This window comes from Tupaia chinensis, unplaced genomic scaffold (genome assembly GCF_000334495.1).
Source record: "Tupaia chinensis unplaced genomic scaffold, TupChi_1.0 Scaffold000430_1, whole genome shotgun sequence".
Lineage (NCBI taxonomy): Eukaryota > Metazoa > Chordata > Mammalia > Scandentia > Tupaiidae > Tupaia > Tupaia belangeri.
Window position 1 is genome coordinate 3,906,685 of NW_006159935.1, and position 19,154 is coordinate 3,925,838.

The 19,154-nt window shown below is 40.2% G+C and overlaps 1 protein-coding gene across 5 annotated transcripts in view; it reads left to right on the forward strand.

The window, feature by feature from the left end:
- Positions 1 to 18,147, forward strand: part of TNIK (TRAF2 and NCK interacting kinase) — a 417,539-nt gene extending 399,392 nt beyond the window's left edge. For 4 of the 5 annotated variants that reach the window (XM_006155057.3, XM_027774424.1, XM_027774425.1 and 1 more), the window contains 6 exons: positions 2,371 to 2,505; positions 7,954 to 8,054; positions 10,471 to 10,620; positions 12,543 to 12,702; positions 12,953 to 13,092; positions 15,316 to 18,147. In XM_006155057.3, the coding sequence (XP_006155119.1) occupies positions 2,371 to 2,505; positions 7,954 to 8,054; positions 10,471 to 10,620; positions 12,543 to 12,702; positions 12,953 to 13,092; positions 15,316 to 15,399 (770 nt within the window). In that variant the 3' untranslated portion in view covers positions 15,400 to 18,147. The remainder of the gene's footprint in view (positions 1 to 2,370; positions 2,506 to 7,953; positions 8,055 to 10,470; positions 10,621 to 12,542; positions 12,703 to 12,952; positions 13,093 to 15,315) is intronic. The other variant, XM_027774426.1, reaches the window with a different exon arrangement.
- Positions 18,148 to 19,154: the final 1,007 nt, after the last annotated feature.

The window sequence follows — 19,154 nt, forward strand, 5'->3', positions numbered from 1 at the left end:
AAAGAGCTTTTTTAAAAAAGGAGAGTTAATAGGAAAGCCTTATTACTGACCAGTCAAATATCCAACCTCTCATCCCCTTCCATTCTAAGGAATCAACTGTAGTACTGCAATTCAGACCTCCCAGGAGGTGTGAAAGTCCGGGCTATCCCCCAGCCCCTGCATCACAAACTCTGGGGCTGGGGGCCAGTTACCAACAGCTTACATAGCTCAAGTGTTTCCAGTACGCAGCCAAGTTGGAGGACATGTCTCCATAATTAGCTATTGTTTTACAGGGAGACCATACGGGGTTACTGGGTTGAACCTTGAGAAAAATGTACTTCTATTTTGAGAAAATGCCTTCACTTGGCTCTGTAATTCTTTCTTTCTTTTACCTTTCCACTGAATGCCTAGAATTTCATCTCTTTTTATCCTTCCCAAATAAGGGTTACCCAAGTAAAGTCTCCTTGTATTATCATTTGGGTTTCATTCTGCATAGTCTTTTGTTCTAGTTAATTGCTTTCTTGATGCTGTACTATCAAATCAAAATGAAAACCACATATCTGCCAGTCACCTACCAGAAGTAGGACTGCTACCAGAAAATTCGCATTCACGCTTCATTATGTTGTCAGTGACACAGCCCCATTCTGTGAGTGTGACCGTTTCTTATCATGTGGCACAGAGGAGGAAGAAGAAAATTAAAATAGGAGCAAAACCCTCTGGTCCACGGAAGGAGGAAGGCCCAGCTCCCCCTCCGTTCCACCTGCTGTGGTCCATGCATACTCGAGGTTTCTGGTTACAAACATGAATACTAACTACCCTGCAATTCCCTTAGTTTAAGCTACAAACACACCCTCTGGTCGAGTCCAATGCACAATGTTTAATGAATTGTCCCCTGTGATATACATCTCTACAATATAAAACACCTTTAAAGCCTAAGGGAAAATAAGGAGTTATCGAGTAAAACCCACAGGTTTGAACTTCTCATTACTTACCAAGATTCACCCCAATAAACATTTAAAAAAAAAAAAAATCTGGAACTCAGGGAATCTAAGAGAGTATGCTAAATTTTGTTCCTTGTATATTCTTTAATATTATCTAGATGTTTTCTTACCATTTAGACAAAAATTATTCCCGGACCACTTTACCAGAGGGAACTTTAAATTTATATTTTCAAGTCCACATCTTTTTTTTCTTTTTTTTTCTTTTGTTTTATATCCCTTACAGTAACTTTAGCACCATTAAGTTGTTTTGCATTATTTTCTGAACCCTATTTGCCTTCATTGAAATCCTTTCTCTTGTTTCCTTCTGAAAGTTGTTTATTAGTGGTAGTAGTTAAATAAATTAAAAGTACTACCAGGTATCATCTCTGAAGTAATAAAGAAGACAAGTAAGAGCTTGCATTAACATCTGCTATTGGGGTGGACGGTAAGGGAACAACGGGCACACATGAGCTAAAACGCCCAGCTGTTAACCCTGAACATGGAATTAGCTCTAGAATGTTCTGTAACTGATCAACCACTCTGTTGCAGTGTTAGGTCTTAGTTCAGTAGACACTGCCCTTTGCATTAAGAAGATAGAATAAGAGGGAACCAGCAGTTAGCGTAATGGCTATGTCGCTGGACTCCCACGTAGTCAACCGCGGTTCGTGTCCCGGACCCGGTGGCTTAAAACTCACGCCGGGCGCGTGTGCGTGCGTGCCCAAGATCCCGAGAGGAGAATGGAGGAGAAGGGATTGCGGCATGACCATCCCCCCTGGGGGGTGATTTCTCGCTTTCTGTCTCTATGTCTCTCTCTGTCTGTCTGGCGAGCGCACGCGCCCTACAGTAAAAAAAAAAAAAAAAAAAAAAAAAAAAAAAGAAGATAGAATAAGAGACCAGCAGACAACCTAATGGTTATATCGCTGGACTCCCACGTAGTCAACCATTTTAGAGTCCTGGATCTGGCAGCTTAAAACTCACTCCTGGTGCGTGTGTGTGCTGGCCTAAAATCCAGAGAGGAGAATGGAGGAGAAGAGCTTACAGTGTGGCCAATCCACCCCCAGCCTGGAGGTGATTTCTTGCTGTCTCTCTGTGTCTCCAGTGAGTGCAGGTGCTTTGGCAAAAATCTCTCTCTTAAAAAAAAAAAAGAAGATAGAATAAGAATACTTTATTCAAATTAAGAAACTACCTGAAGGTAAAGACATATTGTAATATTGTGATTTTTTTCAAGACACTTGGAGCTGTTTTAACCACGGAATTAAAGTGGCAGAGGAAATAATGAAGTGCTAGAGATAATGGTTATTATGCCTTCTCTCTTGCATACACAATAAAATAAAATAAAATGGGGGGTAGAGAAGGAAAGAGAAAAGAGCCGGCATAGGGGCTGGACATTAAAGCTCTATTATGTCAACAGGAAAGAAGAATAAGCTGCGAGTTTACTATCTTTCATGGTTAAGAAATAGAATACTACACAATGACCCAGAAGTAGAAAAGAAGCAAGGCTGGATCACCGTTGGGGACTTGGAAGGCTGCATACACTACAAAGTGGGTAAGTCTGAATTCATGGCATTGTAAGCTTGGTCTGTTTACTCAATCGGGATTGTTACATTGCATTTCATTTTCTTCTGTCAAATATGGATTCGTGTGTGACCTGCTTAAGATATTGTTGGAACTTTAAGTATCCTACATTATTTCAAAGTCAAATTGATGAAGTTCAAAGCATGCATTCACAATGAAGTCTTAGGTTCTAGTTTGAATGCTTAAAGCTAATTTCTCCAAAAGGCCCATTAAGATAGCATTAAAGAAATAGAAATGCCATAAATCTACAAAGACAAAGAAACCAAGAGAAGAGACTCCAGCAAACAAAAGATAGGAATAAAACTGAGTAAGACTGTCTGGGTGACTGGAAACGGACGTAGCAGACCAAGAAGTGCTGAACTCTAAATCTACAGGAAGGAGTGTTATCAGAATCCGTCCAATCACTAGACACAACAGAGGAAGGCCTAAGAACTAAGGCCTCTGGATCATATGAGGTGGAGGCGTGGAGTGGGGTGAGAGTAGAGTGGTCGTTAGAAAGCTGACAACAACACAGAACCCAGTCCCCCACAACCCTCCCACTGTATCAGAAGAAGAAAGGTTTACACAGCCAATCTGATGACGGAAATACCGTGAGGACACATACACACATGCACTATATGCCCTTCCTTTCCCTTTTTAGCTCCCAAAATCTTGGCAGCCATGCTTATATATGGAAGCCCAAGGAAGAGATGGAAAGGTCTGTGTTTGGAGACACTTAGTGGTCAGAAAGAAAAGGTGTGCAGGTCTTAAGATCTGAAGTACCGTAAAAGAAGCTTGCTGCCCAGCCACTCTGAAGTGAAGACAAGCGGCTGATAACCCACCTGTACCAGGAAGTGGAGACAGGCACGGAAATGAAGGAAATCAAACATACAACAGAAAGGATGTTAGAAGAAGTGAGGGTAATAAGTGGAAGAAGATTTAAGAAAGAAGAGAAGGAAGGAAGAAACTATAGTAACTTCAGAGATAGAAAAAGTATTTTTAGGGACCAGCAGATGGCATAATGATTACATTGCTGGACGCCCACATAGTAGACTATAGTTCGAGTCCCAGATCCAGCAGCTTCAAACTCACGCTAGGTGCATGTGTGTGCATGCCCAGAAGCCCTAGAAGAGAATGAATGAGAGGGAATTGTGACATGGCCATCCTCCCTGTGAGTGGTTTCTTATTTTCTGTCTCTCTGTGTTTCTCCATCTCTCCGGCAAGCACATGTGCCCTATAGCAAAAATCTCTCTAAAAAAAAAGAAAATGAAAAAGTATTTTTATAAAAGAAGGCTAGAGCTATTTAAAAAGAAAAAACAAAACAACAACAACAAAAAAAAAAAACAGTACAACAGGTTTGAGGGAAATCATTCAGAGACCAGGGAAAAAAGTTGGAAATTGAAATACATTGACAGGAATAAAATATGTATTCAAAGTTTAGAAGACAGCGGAGAAAAAGTCTCCCTGAAAGTAGAACAAAAACAAAAGGAAGAGAGAGAAAGAATAATAAGATAAACGTCCATCCAAGTGGTTCAAAATTAAGTAATTAAGGGTGAAAATATAAGGAAGTGTGAAATGGAAGAGGAAGAAAGTATCAAATACAAGAAGTTTGTATAGACCAAAGGCCTTGAAATCTCAGATGAAAGGAGTTTACTGAATACACAGGATAGTGAATGAAAAAAGACGTACAAAACATGTAAATACGGTATTTCAATACTCAGGAAATAAGAAATAAACCATTTATATATAATACAACAGAATAAAAATGACCTGGGACTTCTCAGGATCAATACACAAAGCTTAGAGCTGGGCTGTCAAAATTCTGAAGACAAAAATATTTCCAATTAATATTTTATAGCCCATTTCAAGAGAAGCTGAAATAATAGATACGTACATGTAAATACGGTATTTCAATACTCAGGAAATAAGAAATAAACCATTTATATATAATACAACAGAATAAAAATGACCTGGGACTTCTCAGGATCAATACACAAAGCTTAGAGCTGGGCTGTCAAAATTCTGAAGACAAAAATATTTCCAATTAATATTTTATAGCCCATTTCAAGAGAAGCTGAAATAATAGATACATATATGAGTGTGTGAGTGTGTGCGTGTGTGTGTGTGTACATATATATATGTTGGGGGGGATAAAGAATTGTTTTGCGTGATTATGGAGGTTGAGAAGATCAGCAGTCAGCAAGCTGGAGACCCAGGAGAGCTTATATCCAATGAGTCTAGTCTTAAGTCCAAAGGCTTAAGAACCAGATCTAGGGACCACCAGGTGACATGGTTAAGATGCAGTTTGAGTTCTGAACCTCGTGGCTTGCTTCATCACATTTCCTCTCTGTCTCTCTCAGGTCAAATTTTAAAAAGAATAAAAATAGTAATAAATAAAAAATGGGGCTGAGAGTTGGCTTGGTGGTTAAGGTGCTGGACTCCCACATGGACGCCCATGGTTTGAGTCCCAGATCCAGTAGCTTGCTTTCTTATCTTCCCTCTCTCTCTGTCTCCCTCCAATCAAATTTTTAAAAATATTAATAATTATTATGAATAAAGTTAAATAAAACAAGCTTTTAAAAATAATTAATGAATTAGGTTTTTTTTTTAAAAAAAAAGAGTAAACTATCTCTGGAGATGCCATTTTAAAAAAGGAAAAAACAACTGATGGAGTACTTCCAGTGAAAAGGCCTGCAAGCTCAAGACCCATGAAGAACTGATGCTTCACACCAAGTTCAAAGCCCAGGAAAGACTGGTGTCCCAGCTCTAACAAGCAGGAGGCCTCCAGGTCTTCAATGGATTGGATGAGACCCGCTAACACAGGGGAGGGCAGCTGCTTTACCTGGTCTACTGATTCAAATGTAGAAATGCCCTCACAGACACACCCAGAATAATTTTGACCAAATATCTGCATACCCTGTAGCCTGTCAAGTTGATACATAAAATTAAGCATCTAACTATCTCTTAATTTTGTGTGTAACTTAAGACATCTTTAGACATGCAGAGTCTCAAAAATTGGCATGACATGTACCATTTCTCAGGAAGCTCCTGGAAGGTAGGTTTATTCCGGCATGTTTATTTAGAATCAGAGTTTTTAAGATTCCCTTGTACAACCCCCTTGCATTCTGACTTTCTCATATCTCATATCTTCAATCTGGTCATTTAGCAAAGTATCCAACATGTATGTCATCTTTCTCATGCCAGGTGGATTTGGATTATTGTGTATGTCCTCCATCTTTCAGAGATAGCCTGAGTCTCTTTCTTTGAAAATAGTCTGTTTTCAGAGGAAAACAATGTCATGGAAGTGCTGTTTGTAAACATTTCTCTAATAAGACTTGTAGCATTTCCTTTGAGAATATTTTAGCTTTAGTGCTTGGCATTTGCCAGCCCAAAGATTTCTAGTGGTCAAATGCCATGTGCATAAACTAACAGGGTATGATTACAGAGCAGTAAAACTCATGGCAGGAGAGAATATAAAATTTCTGAACGTTCTCTCTCACATAGACCTGGCAAGTATTTTCCGAAAATATCAGGGAGTAGAAGTCCTTTCTGAGCTGCAGGTCCACCCTTGGCTCCTCTACAATGTCTGGCCCCTTCCTTCTAGTCATTGCTGTCTCTTTCCATTGTCCTGACATCAGCAGGCTGCCCTGCATGCACATATGCAAAGTGAAATGTCACCAGAGAGCAATATTTGATCATCATCCACCAGAAAATTGGACCAGCCTCGTTTTCAGGAACGCTTTTTGCCTCAATCGTCCAACTAATAATTTGTGGTCTCCATTTTGCTTTCCTTGTGGGTATCCAGCCAAGACAGCTCTGAGGTCTTCTTGCAGCAGGTGGCTGTTCCACTATACTCACATCCCTTTGAAGTTTAAAAATGTAAAATGAGAGGGGACCAGCAGGTAGAGTGGTGGTTAAAGCACTGGACACTCCCACGTGGCCAACCATGGTTCAAGTCCCGGACCTGGTGGCTTGCTTTCTCATTTCCATTCTCTCTCTCTCTCTCTCTCTCTCTCTTTCCTTTTCTCTCTCTCTCTCTTTCCATTCTCTCTCTCTCTCTCTCTCTCTCTCTCTCTCTCTCTCTCTCTCTCTCTCTCTCCAAATTAAAATAAATGAAAGAATAAAATTAAATAAATAATTTTTTAATGTAAAATGAGAATGAGACAGAAAAGCTAATTGCATACCCAAGTCACTTAAAATACTGTTTCCTCTTAGCCTACCTGGACTTAGATACAGTCTTTGTTTTTAATAGTAGATCTCATCCTAGGTTTCAGACGAGGTGACCAGACAATTTTTAGTCAAATAAAGAGTTCATGTCATGGCAAATGATGAAGGGGATGGATGACTGGGAACTTACCTCGGAGGGTATTAAAGTGTGTCCTCCTCAGCTTCTTAAGGACATCGGTCATTGTTTATTCAGCTAGTGACTGCCATGTGCCATCTGTGGATTACAAACTTTGTACGAATTAGAATCTGCATTTAATAGTGAAAGATCCAGAAGGCACTTAAAGGACTCTACAGTCTCTCAAGGTCATCACTGTGAATACCGATCCTACTGTAGCAGGGCCTCTCAGGCCGCAGTCATCAAGAGAATGCCAGACGCTGGAGTCTGCCCCTCCGCTCACCCACTCAGTACCCATCGATCAAATACCCCTTCCAGTGAAGCAGAACGAAGCCGGTCCTCAACCCTCTTACCCAGTTCCTATCCACGGAATTTAGGATGCTTAACAGTCTTTCTTCCTAAAGAGTAAAAGGACTTGTCAAAATATGCGGCACCCTTAAAAACAGGCCAGTAACAGAACCAGGCCTTCCCACAGTCCATCTTTCACTAGAAACATAAACAAGCAATTATTTCACCTCATAATCAGAGTTCAGATCAGAGTAATAATCAGCAGGCAGCCCTGATGTCTCTTACCCATTGGCCAATTTTTCTATCATCTTGCCATTCCAGCTCTCAGCCACTCTTGTGTGTGTGTGTGTTTGTGTCTGTGTGTGTTTGTGGTGGGGGGCATAAAAGCCAGGCCAGCTAACACAAAGAAAGTTACTCAGATTATTGCAGTGAGCACTCCCATTAGACCTAATGGTTGCAGATTGTACTACACTGCTCCATCTTTGGATGAAGGAAACAGTCTTAAGTATAAAACAGAAGGCCCAGGTATTCCCCTGACCACTGAAGCTAAAGGACGTTAAATCTGTGTCTATGAGAGAATTCCACACCAGGAGCAAGGAGCGTCACCCTCAATTATGTTTTGTATGTATATATTTTATATATGTATAGATACATGATATATATAATATGTACATACTTAAAAATGATATATTATATATATATATACACACACACACACGCACATACACACACCATGGCTTATATATTCATTAACATAAAAAACTTGAATAAAGTGATGTGCTTTTTAAATTCCTAATTTTTCTATTACAGTTAAATATGAAAGGATCAAATTCTTGGTGATTGCCTTAAAGAACGCAGTGGAGATATATGCGTGGGCTCCTAAGCCATATCATAAGTTCATGGCTTTTAAGGTAAGTAGTCATGTCCTTGTTTATTCTTTTTATTTTCAGTTTTCAACAGTTAACAAGCAATCTGTTTTCCACATAAGCCAATACCAATTTTTCTATCCGTAAGTTAGTGTTTTTAAAGTTTCGGTACTCTTGGGTTTATTATTTCAAAAGTAAAGACCTTGTATTTTAAAATGATATAAACTTAGTCACATTGAATTTTATATGCCCCCTTTCATTTGAGGCCTGTGAATCATCATTTTCAAGTGCCTTTAGTATGGAACGGTTACTAGTCAAAGCGTTGGCTATGATGTTATGTATGGTGTTCATTGTAAAGCCACCTAAACTAGGATACTCCAACAGTTTGAAAAAGGGAAGACCAACAGCAGCACTGAATCTCAAGGTTAAACTGACTCTCCAAATCACATAATTATAAGCCTTTGTAGATAAAGTCCTCCAACTCAGTTAATCCTCATATATTCTTATTGCCATTAGACTTTTCTGAAATGAGTGCTGAATGTAGTTGTGGAAGTGACCTGGTTTCTCTACATTCTTTGATTGATTGCCTTTTCAGTTTTGACCTTGTCTGAGTCAGTACAAACCATGGTTGGATTCATGGTCATTCATGAGATTCAACAGGAGTAGGATGGGTGTATAGTCGTCCTGTTGACCCTAGCTTATGAAAGCTGAGCCCCACAGTGAGCAGAACCAGTACTTGCAGGCGCCTTGATGTGGTCACAGCCACATGGCCTATCTGTAGCCAATGTAAATGTATCTTCTGTTCTCTCTCTCTCTCTCTCTCTCTCTCTCTCTCTCTCTCTCATAGGCCTTTACTTTTTCTCTTTACCTTTATGACTATTATCTCCCTTCAGCTCTATTTATTGCCCTCTGGACATTTGCCATGGGGGCGGGGGCAGGGGGTACAGAGACTGCCATGAGAACACTATGTAGGCACTCCGGGACTGAGTCATCCCACTTCTACCTTATTCGTCTATTGCAATTTTGTAATGTGCTCAAAAAAGATAGATTCATCAATGGAAATTGGCTCCCCTCCCTAACCCCACTTTTATGGAAAAAAAATTTTGGAATGTATTAGATTAGTAATAACATTTAAGGGATGACTCCTATCAGCTAAAGTGGTGGTACTCTTCTGCCAAAATCTCTCTCCACAAAAGCTTTTCAATCAAGATTACATTTCACTTCTGGTTCTGAAGTTATTGCTCTCCATTTATTAGCTAAAGTGTATGACAGAGTTCAGAATGAAAAAGACAGACTCAGCCTAGGAACAGGGAAAGGCAAATAGGAAAAACTAGAGCTGTCTAGGCTAGGTCAAGCCTTCCTCAGACAGGGACAGAAGGATGGAGCTCCCCGTATCATGAGAATGATGTCAGCAAAAGATGAGAGGAATGGTATTAAAGCCAAGGCAGATGTGGTTTAACAGATCTGCTCCCCGATTTCAAAGCCCAGTAAAGGCAGAGTATAATTAAATACTGGCCAAAGAAAAAGAAAGATCACTGGGACTCTGGCCTTGGATCCAAGCACATAGAGCCTTGATAAACTTGGCCAAAACTCTCTTTTCTTTCTAGTTAAACCCAAGTAGTCAATCCAGTCCATGAGTCTTGTAATACTCCACCCCTACCTTCTTTATCACCCAAACCCAAGTCTCAGATCTCAACATTAAGTTTAAAGAAAGTGTCAACCTGGAACCCACTCAGTCCCTGAATAGAAATCACAACCAGAGCCTGCCATTAATCCCAAACAGGCTTAGCAAGGGGCTAGCCTTAGCTGCCCATCTAAGGCTTTCTGAGTGGGGAGTAGCCATGAATGGGAAAGAGAAGGGACAGAATGGTGGCTGGACTTTCTCCAGCTGGCTAAGGCCAGAAATAATTAGGAAAGAACCATAATGCACCCAGGCACCAAATTTTTAATATAGAATGACACTGTCACAATTGACTACTGCTGGGCTGGCCCTATAGCCTAGAGGTTAAGGGAGTCAGGTCTCACATGGATGAATGGATGACCACCATTGGAATACTAGATTCAACAGCTTGAAAAACTGTCTGGGTGCATGTGCATACATGCCCTAAATCCCAACATAATGAAAGAATGAAGAAGGGATTGCAGCATGATTATGCCTTATTAGGAATCCTTTCTCTCTCTCTCTCTCTCTCTCTCTCTCTCTTTCGTGAGCACACATGCCCTTTGGCAGTAAAAGTAAAATTTACAGCTATAAACTAGCTTCTCTGCCCTAGAATATGAGGGGAGGAGAAAGGGGCACAGATGGATGCAGGATATGAATAAAAGTAAAACTAAAGAGAAATTTTCTAACTTTTCAATTTAAGAAAGTGAGAAATTAACTCTTTCCAGATAACGGCTGAAGAAAAAATGTATTAAAATAACTTCTTTGAATGATGTGATGCTAAAGGAATGATTTTTAAAGTCTTTTGCAGATCTCCAACACAAGCCTCTGCTAGTTGATCTAACTGTAGAAGAAGGTCAAAGATTAAAAGTTATTTTTGGTTCACACACTGGTTTCCATGTGATTGATGTTGATTCAGGAAACTCTTATGATATCTACATACCATCTCATGTAAGTTTCTGGAAGCAGATAGTCAAGGGCTCTCTGTATAGTAGCCTACATTAGAAAGAGATATGTTTTTACAAATGAAGGGTCTTTTAAAAGTTTATGAAAAATGCATATTATGAAAAAACTACACATGCATTTCAAACATATTTTCATCAAAATTAACTAAGACTTCAATTTCATTCATACACAGATTTTTTGACATCTTGTCATATTTTTAGTAGAAGTCGTGCTAACTTTTACTAGTCAGTAGAGAGAGTGGATATTTGGCTTTCACTAAATGGATAGAATGCTCTTAATACGTAAAATGTGAAAACTTAAACTACTTTTCATGGCTTCCTACAACACATCATAGAAATTATTTGACATCTCCTCTATGTGTCACCTCTTTGGACTTCATATTAAAATGTTTATGATATTCTTCCTTCAAGGGCATAAATGTTGACTAATAGATTAGGTCCCACTTTCAGTTTTTGAAGGAAGATTGATACTTCTTAGGTAGGAGAAAGCCAATGGTCAGATACTAATTTTCTGGAGAAAAGTTATTTTTCTGTTCTTGTTAGTTCCTCTTGTCAACTTGAAGGCGGTGTGGTATAATGTGGAGTCAGACACATTGAGCACATACCTGGCTCTAACATGTATAAGCTTTGCCATCTTGGCCACGTGAGGCAGCCTCTCTAACTCTCAGCCTTCACATCTATAAAATGGGAATAAAAAAATCTTATAGGATTATCGTGTTCAGTGTGATAATGACTCTAAAGTACTTGGCACAGGGCCCTGCAAATCATTGTTCTTATTGCCAATATAATATTCATGTTTTATTCTAAGACATTACCTGAAACATGACCCTTACAGGAAAGCGTTGCACATGGATTTGCATATTAGGATCGATGCCATGTAAATTGTGTGTCTTGAATTTCATCCCAAATCTAATATACAGTGGAACTTATCAGGAACTTCTGAGGTCTAATCTGTTGCTGATTGGTATTTTGAGAGTTTGAAGACTACTCAAGAAACACAATAACTGAAAAAAATCATCTTAGCATATTACATATACACATGCAATTGTCATTCATTGCAGCTTCACAGCTCTTAACTTGCATATGTGCATGGGCACTCAGGACTCAACCTTGTCCTCAGTAAGATGGAGGGAGCATCACTGATCATCTTCAGTCCTCTCTCTCCTGTCCATTGAGCTCCTTTTGGGCTGTCATGACATTCTCGACCAGCACCACATCTCTTGTTCTAGAACAAATCAACCTACATTTATTTTGGTGGTGTCGTTTCCTGAAACACACGTGGTAACAATCTTTTCTTTCTGAGCCACCCATTAATTTGTATGATTCTAGTATGTCGGCACCAAAACAATCATGTTATATGTTTACAGCCTATTTGATAGGAGTTCATGTTGGCCCCATCTCCTTCAGATGCAGCTGACTGGTATTCCCTTCATCTTCCTTGGAAGGAGATGTTCTAATGAAAAACATGAATTTCAACGTCAACAAGACATACTCAAATCCCACTTCTACCACCAACTATTATCATACCTTTGGCCAAGTTACAGACTCCTTTGACATGCAGTTTCCTCATCTGTAACAAAGATATTTATCATGGGAAGCTATTTTAAAGATTTGAAATTATATATGTAATAGACCCAGTGACTGACCCTGCTACTCACATAGTAGGTACTTTATGGATGACATTTTTAAGGAACAGGAGAATTGAATTCTCAACCTCGTGACTAAGTTTGTACTTACCAGAGTATTTGACAAGTCAGTGATAAAATTAAAGCAAATTTCAGTCTCTAGAATGAAAGTTTTTAAAAAAATTTTTTTCAATAAACTATTTCTTATAGTTCTTAAAAATAAATAGTCAAGTGTTGTCTTATGCTTAAAAAGAATAATGCTTGGCCTTTCTTTGTCTTCTAGATTCAGGGCAATATCACTCCTCATGCTATTGTCATCTTGCCTAAAACAGATGGAATGGAAATGCTTGTTTGCTATGAGGATGAGGGGGTGTATGTGAACACCTATGGCCGGATTACTAAGGATGTGGTGCTGCAATGGGGAGAAATGCCCACGTCTGTGGGTAGGTTAACCATTCCTTACCTCCTTCAGCAGTTACACCCCCCAAATGAAACAAAAGTCAAGAAATGTGAAACAACCATTTGATTCCACCAAAAAAAAAAAAAAAAAAGTCTGTGAATAATACTTGTAAAACTTGCTTTGTCTGTTTATCTCAAGTTGTTTGTCATTTTTGTGGTTAAGATGTGAACAGATGCTGTGAGTTATTGCCCATCTAATGTTTTTAATGCAGTTTTGGAAATTCCTTTTGACAGCCTACATTCATTCCAATCAGATAATGGGCTGGGGCGAGAAAGCTATTGAGATCCGGTCAGTGGAAACAGGACATTTGGATGGAGTATTTATGCATAAGCGAGCTCAAAGGTTAAAGTTTCTATGTGAAAGAAATGATAAGGTAAATCCGTTTCAACATTTGCATTAGTGTTTGCATTTTAAGAGACCACCAGGTACCTGTGAAACCTTCATTTTCCTTTATACTGAATAGAATCACATCTGTGTTAAACAATCAGTATTATCTTGAAATGGCATTATTTGGTTTGATTCATGTGAACACTCAAAATATATTATTCACATATCAAAAAAGACATAAAACATCTAGAAAGTTCTTGTAAACTGTTGTGGCCAGCAGGCCTTATGTTGACTCAGCAGTCACCCCACGCTCTCCTAAGCTCTTAGAACCGTTGGCCATCCTTAATCATCTCACAGTGGGTCCTGCTCTACTCCCACTTTTAGACTTTTCTCTAAGTCCCTATCCTGACCTAACCTGTCATGTTGTATTCACCTCTGAATGTAAAGCGTTCAACATATAGAAATAGAAACGTTTTTAAAATGTCACTCATTTGTTAAGGAACGCACAATCACAAACTCAACTAGTGCCATGTCCTGTGTCATTCCAGCCATGTTTCTTCTGAAATGTCATAGGGGACTGTTTTCCAGTGACGTGGCTGTGTCCATCTGGTGTGATCACTCACCTCACAGGGGTATTCTGCAGCAACACTGCCTCTACCTTGCCCTCCCTACAGAGTAATCTAGAGTTTTTAGTGGTGAACCTGTGGTACATTTGTGAATTCATCCTTTGTGGGTATGGCCAACATGGAAATGCTCTCTCTGAAGCAGCAGACGTAAACACCTATAGAAAAGAGTGTGATGGCTGAACAGTTGAACATCTGTTTGTCCACCCTGGTTCCCCAGAGGCAAGGTGGTCTTAGTCCACCCCTGATGGTGTGGTGGACTTCTAGACTATATTGGATCCTTGCCATCTACTCTGACCTGGTGGTCTGGGTGGACAACAGCTGCGGGTGGCAGAGATGGTTCCAGTCACTTGACAAGGGTATGCCAGAAAACAGGCCTAACCTAGTAAAACTTCTCATACCCGCTTAGTCTCTGGGAACCTTAATACTAGGAGTTCTCTGGGTATGGGCAGCCATACTCCAGGTAATTGAAGACTCACCCCAGCAGGTCTGTTTTAAGCCATGTCTGTACCCTGAGGAGTAGGATGGACCACACCAGGGTCGGGCCTGAGATTTACAGCCCAGGACCCACCACCCAGACAGAGGAGCGGCCTTTTTTCCCCTCATTGTTTTTCTCCATGGGTCTTCTCTGTCCTTCCCCATTTTACTTGACCAACCCTAAGAGTAGCTTTACTTTCATATGTAGCATTAGCTGAGTGACAAGCATTTCCACAGAACTTCCAAAGAACTTGCTATTGGGAGAGAGTACTCTTTTAAAGAAGTTGTGGAAATGAAGTAGCAGAGACTTTATACTAGTGACACAAGTAAATGCCTTGGACCAAAGCTAGGTATTGGCTGACTGAAGGGCTAGGCCACAGCCCAAAATAATATTTTCCTGGGGCAGTGGTTCATTTACATTCAGCTCAAGCAAGCAGTAACCCAAATTTTGCTCACTTCTCTCGGTTGTTTGATAAAATGACTTAACAGACTCAAACCTAATGGACTGTAGTTCTGCTTATTAATGCTGTTATCTCATTTGGCCTAGAATTTGCCAGCATCAGCAGACAAGCCAAGCATTAACTCTTGGCATGCCAAAATGAACAGGCATTAAACATCTTACCCTATCTGACCACAGCCATTTGAATTCTTTTTTTAATCTTTAAATTTTAAGCATTGAAAACCGAAGTTGGATCACAGTGAGTAGGCCCCAAATTGCCCCTTCCTTGACTTTGGGAATTGGAAAGAATTTTCTTCCATCCTGAAGCCTGCCTTCTTGTCATTTCTATGGGGAGAGAAGAGGAGCCTTGGTGCCTTTCTAGAAATTAACCAAGGGCCTGTTGTGTCCGAGGCCAGAAATCCAGCACTTGAGCCTAGCACAAACTCCCTTTTCCAATGTGAGCACCCAAAGGGATACTACACATCCAGATATAGCCCCTTCAGTTCCTTGGAGGCCAATACCCCCCAGGTAATAACCGCCATCGTAGTCAAGGCAGGAGTATTTACGGAGGATGCACTGTAGCGAAAAGCACTTTATACACACCTGCCATTGAGTCTTAAGTGTTGACACATGGCAGGGATAGGGCAAGTGAGAGAAAATGGATGGACGGTTGAAGAAATGAGGGGTAAAAGCCATGCAGTTGAACTAACTTCTCTTTAATTTCAAACAGGTGTTTTTTGCATCCGTGCGATCTGGAGGAAGTAGCCAAGTGTTTTTCATGACCCTCAACAGAAATTCCATGATGAACTGGTAACAGAAGAGCACTTGGCACTTATCTTCATGGCGTTGTTTCTAATTTAAAAGGACATAACTCATGCGGACGTATGCCAGTCTAGAGGCAGAACCAGAAGGCTTGGTTGAACATACCGCGTCCCCCTTTTCCTCTCCCTCCACCCTCCCGATACAGTCCATCTTTCAGTGTTGCAGCCTGGTTGCGAAGGAGAGAAAAAGGTGGCAGACATTTCCAGGAGATCCCCAAGAATGCTGTGTTGTCTGTGGACAAAGATGGACCGTGTGCCCTTCGGAGTTAGGGATAGAAACAAATATTGTGTGCTCTTATGATTCAGCTGTGTTATCGTGGGTTTTCAGTTTTTAGACCTTTTTTCTTTACCCCTCTGACTTTGTAAGAATGGGGTGAGAATGCGTACTGGGGAAATGAGTCTGTTTTTAATTCTGTCTGCCTGCTAGCTTTCCGTATATGGTATGTTGTAAAGTTTCCCATTTCCAATGGTGAGAGACAGCACAATAAATGTACCTTATCTCCTTACGCTGAAGGCCACAACTGCATAGTGGGGTAAGTTAAGAACTCTCTTGCCTTCATCAACCCAAAAGGTTGCGTTTTGATAGCAACTGGCTAATGAGTTTTTAAAAGAGAAGAAAAATACTAGTTTTCCCCTCTTTTGGGAAATAGATTTTAATGGCTAAACTACTAGCCTTAGTCTAATAAAATCTACTACCACTTTGGTGAGTCTGACAGGCCATATGTTTATGTGGCCCTTTACAGAATGGAATGTGTTGAATGGGATAGTAATGCCATTGAGTTGGGTTGGCCTAGCAATTGAGGAACTCACTAACACAACTTTCCCTCAGCTATTATGCAACAGATCAGGGCAAAAGACAAGATGACAGAGGGGGGTCAGAGAGAAAGAACTTCTGGGAAACAAGCTTACACACACACACACACACACACACACACACACACACACATTCTTTTTTTAAATGCACAAAGGCTCCCAACTAAGAGGTGACTTGGTTTGGGCTTCATTATGAATGAGACTTTGTTGAGTTCTTTCTGGGAATTGGGGCATGAATGACATCCAGGCACTGGCCATTCCCAGCTCTCTCCTGAAGGTGCCACTTTCTCAAGATGAAAACTGTGACTGAAAAAAAAAAAATTTAATAATGTTTCTGAGCTGCCTGTGTTCCCCCTGGGTCGGTGAGAGAAGAAACCAGACTCCTCAGCCTGCCTTGGATGCAGCAGGCACCGTTGGCTCAGAGTTGAGAGAACTTGAAAAGCAAGACTTTGGCCAAATTTCTGAGACCCTAATCACTTTACCTTCCTCCAAATTACCCAACATACAGTAAACAGCATTTGTGCAGAGATATGTACGTATTTAGTTCAGGTTGACTTGTGTCCATATAAACTCTTACTCGAATGAGTTGAACTTTTTCGTGACTGTCTGGGATTTTTTTTCCAAAGCTACAAGCATGGCCGCCTGTGGTATCAAGGTGTTGCAAAATGATATCTGTGTCGCGCTTCCTGTTCTAACCTACCTCGTTTCGTTTGTTTTTGTTCCACTGTCCATCACAGCAGTGCTATCTCCAGGAGACATATAGAGAGCTCCTCTGGCAATCTCAGGCATATTTCATACTTTTTAAACAACACAGTAGTTGGCAAAATTGTTCTTAAAAATCGGGGGGTGGGAATCCATTGACAAAAACGAATGTGTTTTGTTTCTGGAGAAAAGCAATTACAATAAACAGATCCCAAAAGTATATATTAGCCTACTGATTTTGCCTAAATACTTGAGCAGCCAATGTGCTATTAATGAGAACGAAATACACAGTAGCAAAGTGGAGCCATTTCAATCTAGTGGTTTGGACAAAGGAGCAAAGAGAAGGGGAAATATTCTGGTTTCTGGATTACATGATTATGCCCCTCCTAGGGGGTAAAAAAAAAAAAAAAAAAAAAAAAGGTGGTTGTCATTCGCATTATTTTAAGCAGGTAATATACAGCAATGCAGCTGAGGGTTATCTTCGGGCTGTCACCAAGATGTCCTCATCCTGGTCCCTTTAGCTTTCAAAAGCAATGAAATCCTCTCGTTCTCATTTTTACCGCTGTGGTTGTGCTGCGGAAAGATCCAGTCCTCCCAAATTCCATGCAACAAATTCAGCAATAACTTTCTGGGTTGAATTTGGCAACTACTGTAACTGGATGCTGATGTGGACTAAATATGTTGATTGGGGTCTCGACCCCGCATGTGATTGCCACCAGCTCTTTATATTGCTGCTGTGGTATTTTAAACCAGAAGCTTCTTTAAATTATGTTGCAAACTGATCTTTGTTTTTATGTTTTGTTTTTGTTTTGATTTCTAAGTGATGAGTTCGAAACACACAGCTTTAAATGATTTTTTTATTGTGGGATTTGGGGTACAGTTAAGAAATAAAAGGGAATCATTGTGTTTAAACATAAGGTAGTTTGTGAATGTATTTTTTAAAAATCTAGGTTCATCGAAACAAAAAAAAACATCAGAAAACAATATTAATGCAGTCTTGTTTACAGTCTGTACAGTGACATAACATAGGCCATGGGCCACTCTGGTGCCAACAACAATAAACACAGACGTCAAACAGCACCCATGACTATTATATTTTGTACAAATATTTCACACTGAGTACAAGGCAGATCAAATTTTAAAGGCCCCTCCCCCCACATACACACAAATCTGTTTACTGTAAAAGCAAACTAAAGGATGCCTTGAAGCTTTTATATTTAAAAATACACTTCCTTATCAAGGTGGCACCAGCCTGACACAGTGAGGCCCATGGCCTGCAGACTTGATCACAATGGAGTCCTTGTGGCTAAGACAATTTCCACATGCTCGGTTTGCTTTCATTCTTTTTCTTTGGGGTGGGGGTTGGTCTTCATCCATCTTAATAGCCTCTTAATAAACACGTCTTTAATTTTGATGTTCCTGAAGGGGATTTTGTCTCTAGAAATTGGCTCGTTTTATTTTTTCTGTTTTTATAAAGAGAAACTGGAGAAACTAAGCCCTTACCCTAAAGGAGGCCCACCTAGATCTTTCAGTCCTTGCCGTTTTAAATGTATGACCTTCCAGCAAAATCCACAGAGCCTGCCCATTCCGTAGTCTTGGTTTGGGGTCTGGCAAGTGGCTCTCATTCCTGAGTGCCAGTTGGGGATGTTGGAGGGTGGATTCCTGCATCTAGGGGGCAGTAAGAATGGGTAACCTGTGCAGTTCCTTCAAATAATGAAAGTCTTCCCCATGCAGATTCTATTCAGACATAGTCGCGCATGATGCAGATGAAGACAACTCACACCAAGTTCCACATAAAATAGCTCTATTTAGACAGATCTCATTATTTTTCTTGGAGACTTTTAAACAATGCTTCAAGAAGACCCAGAGCTACTTGTTATTCAACAGGCTAGACTAAGGTATGAATGAAATTTCACAAAGACACTTGGACAGGGACTCCATTTTTCTAACGCTGCTTTTTAAGATGCACTCTTAATGTACTTTGTATCAAGTCCACATTTTTAAAAAGCATCTTAATTCCTGGTTGTCAAGACCTACTAACAAGTTTGCTGTCTGCTCTTGTGACTCATTGGTAACTGGTGCCTCCGCTCCCCCTGTGTGGTTGACTTGAAAAAGGTGCGCCATTCAGGCCCGAGCCATTTGGGTTGTGTCCGTTCTCAGACAAGGAAGTGGCTGAAGTCTGACCTCACATCCCATGAAGTTAATAAAAAAGAAAGAAAGAAAAGAGCATTCT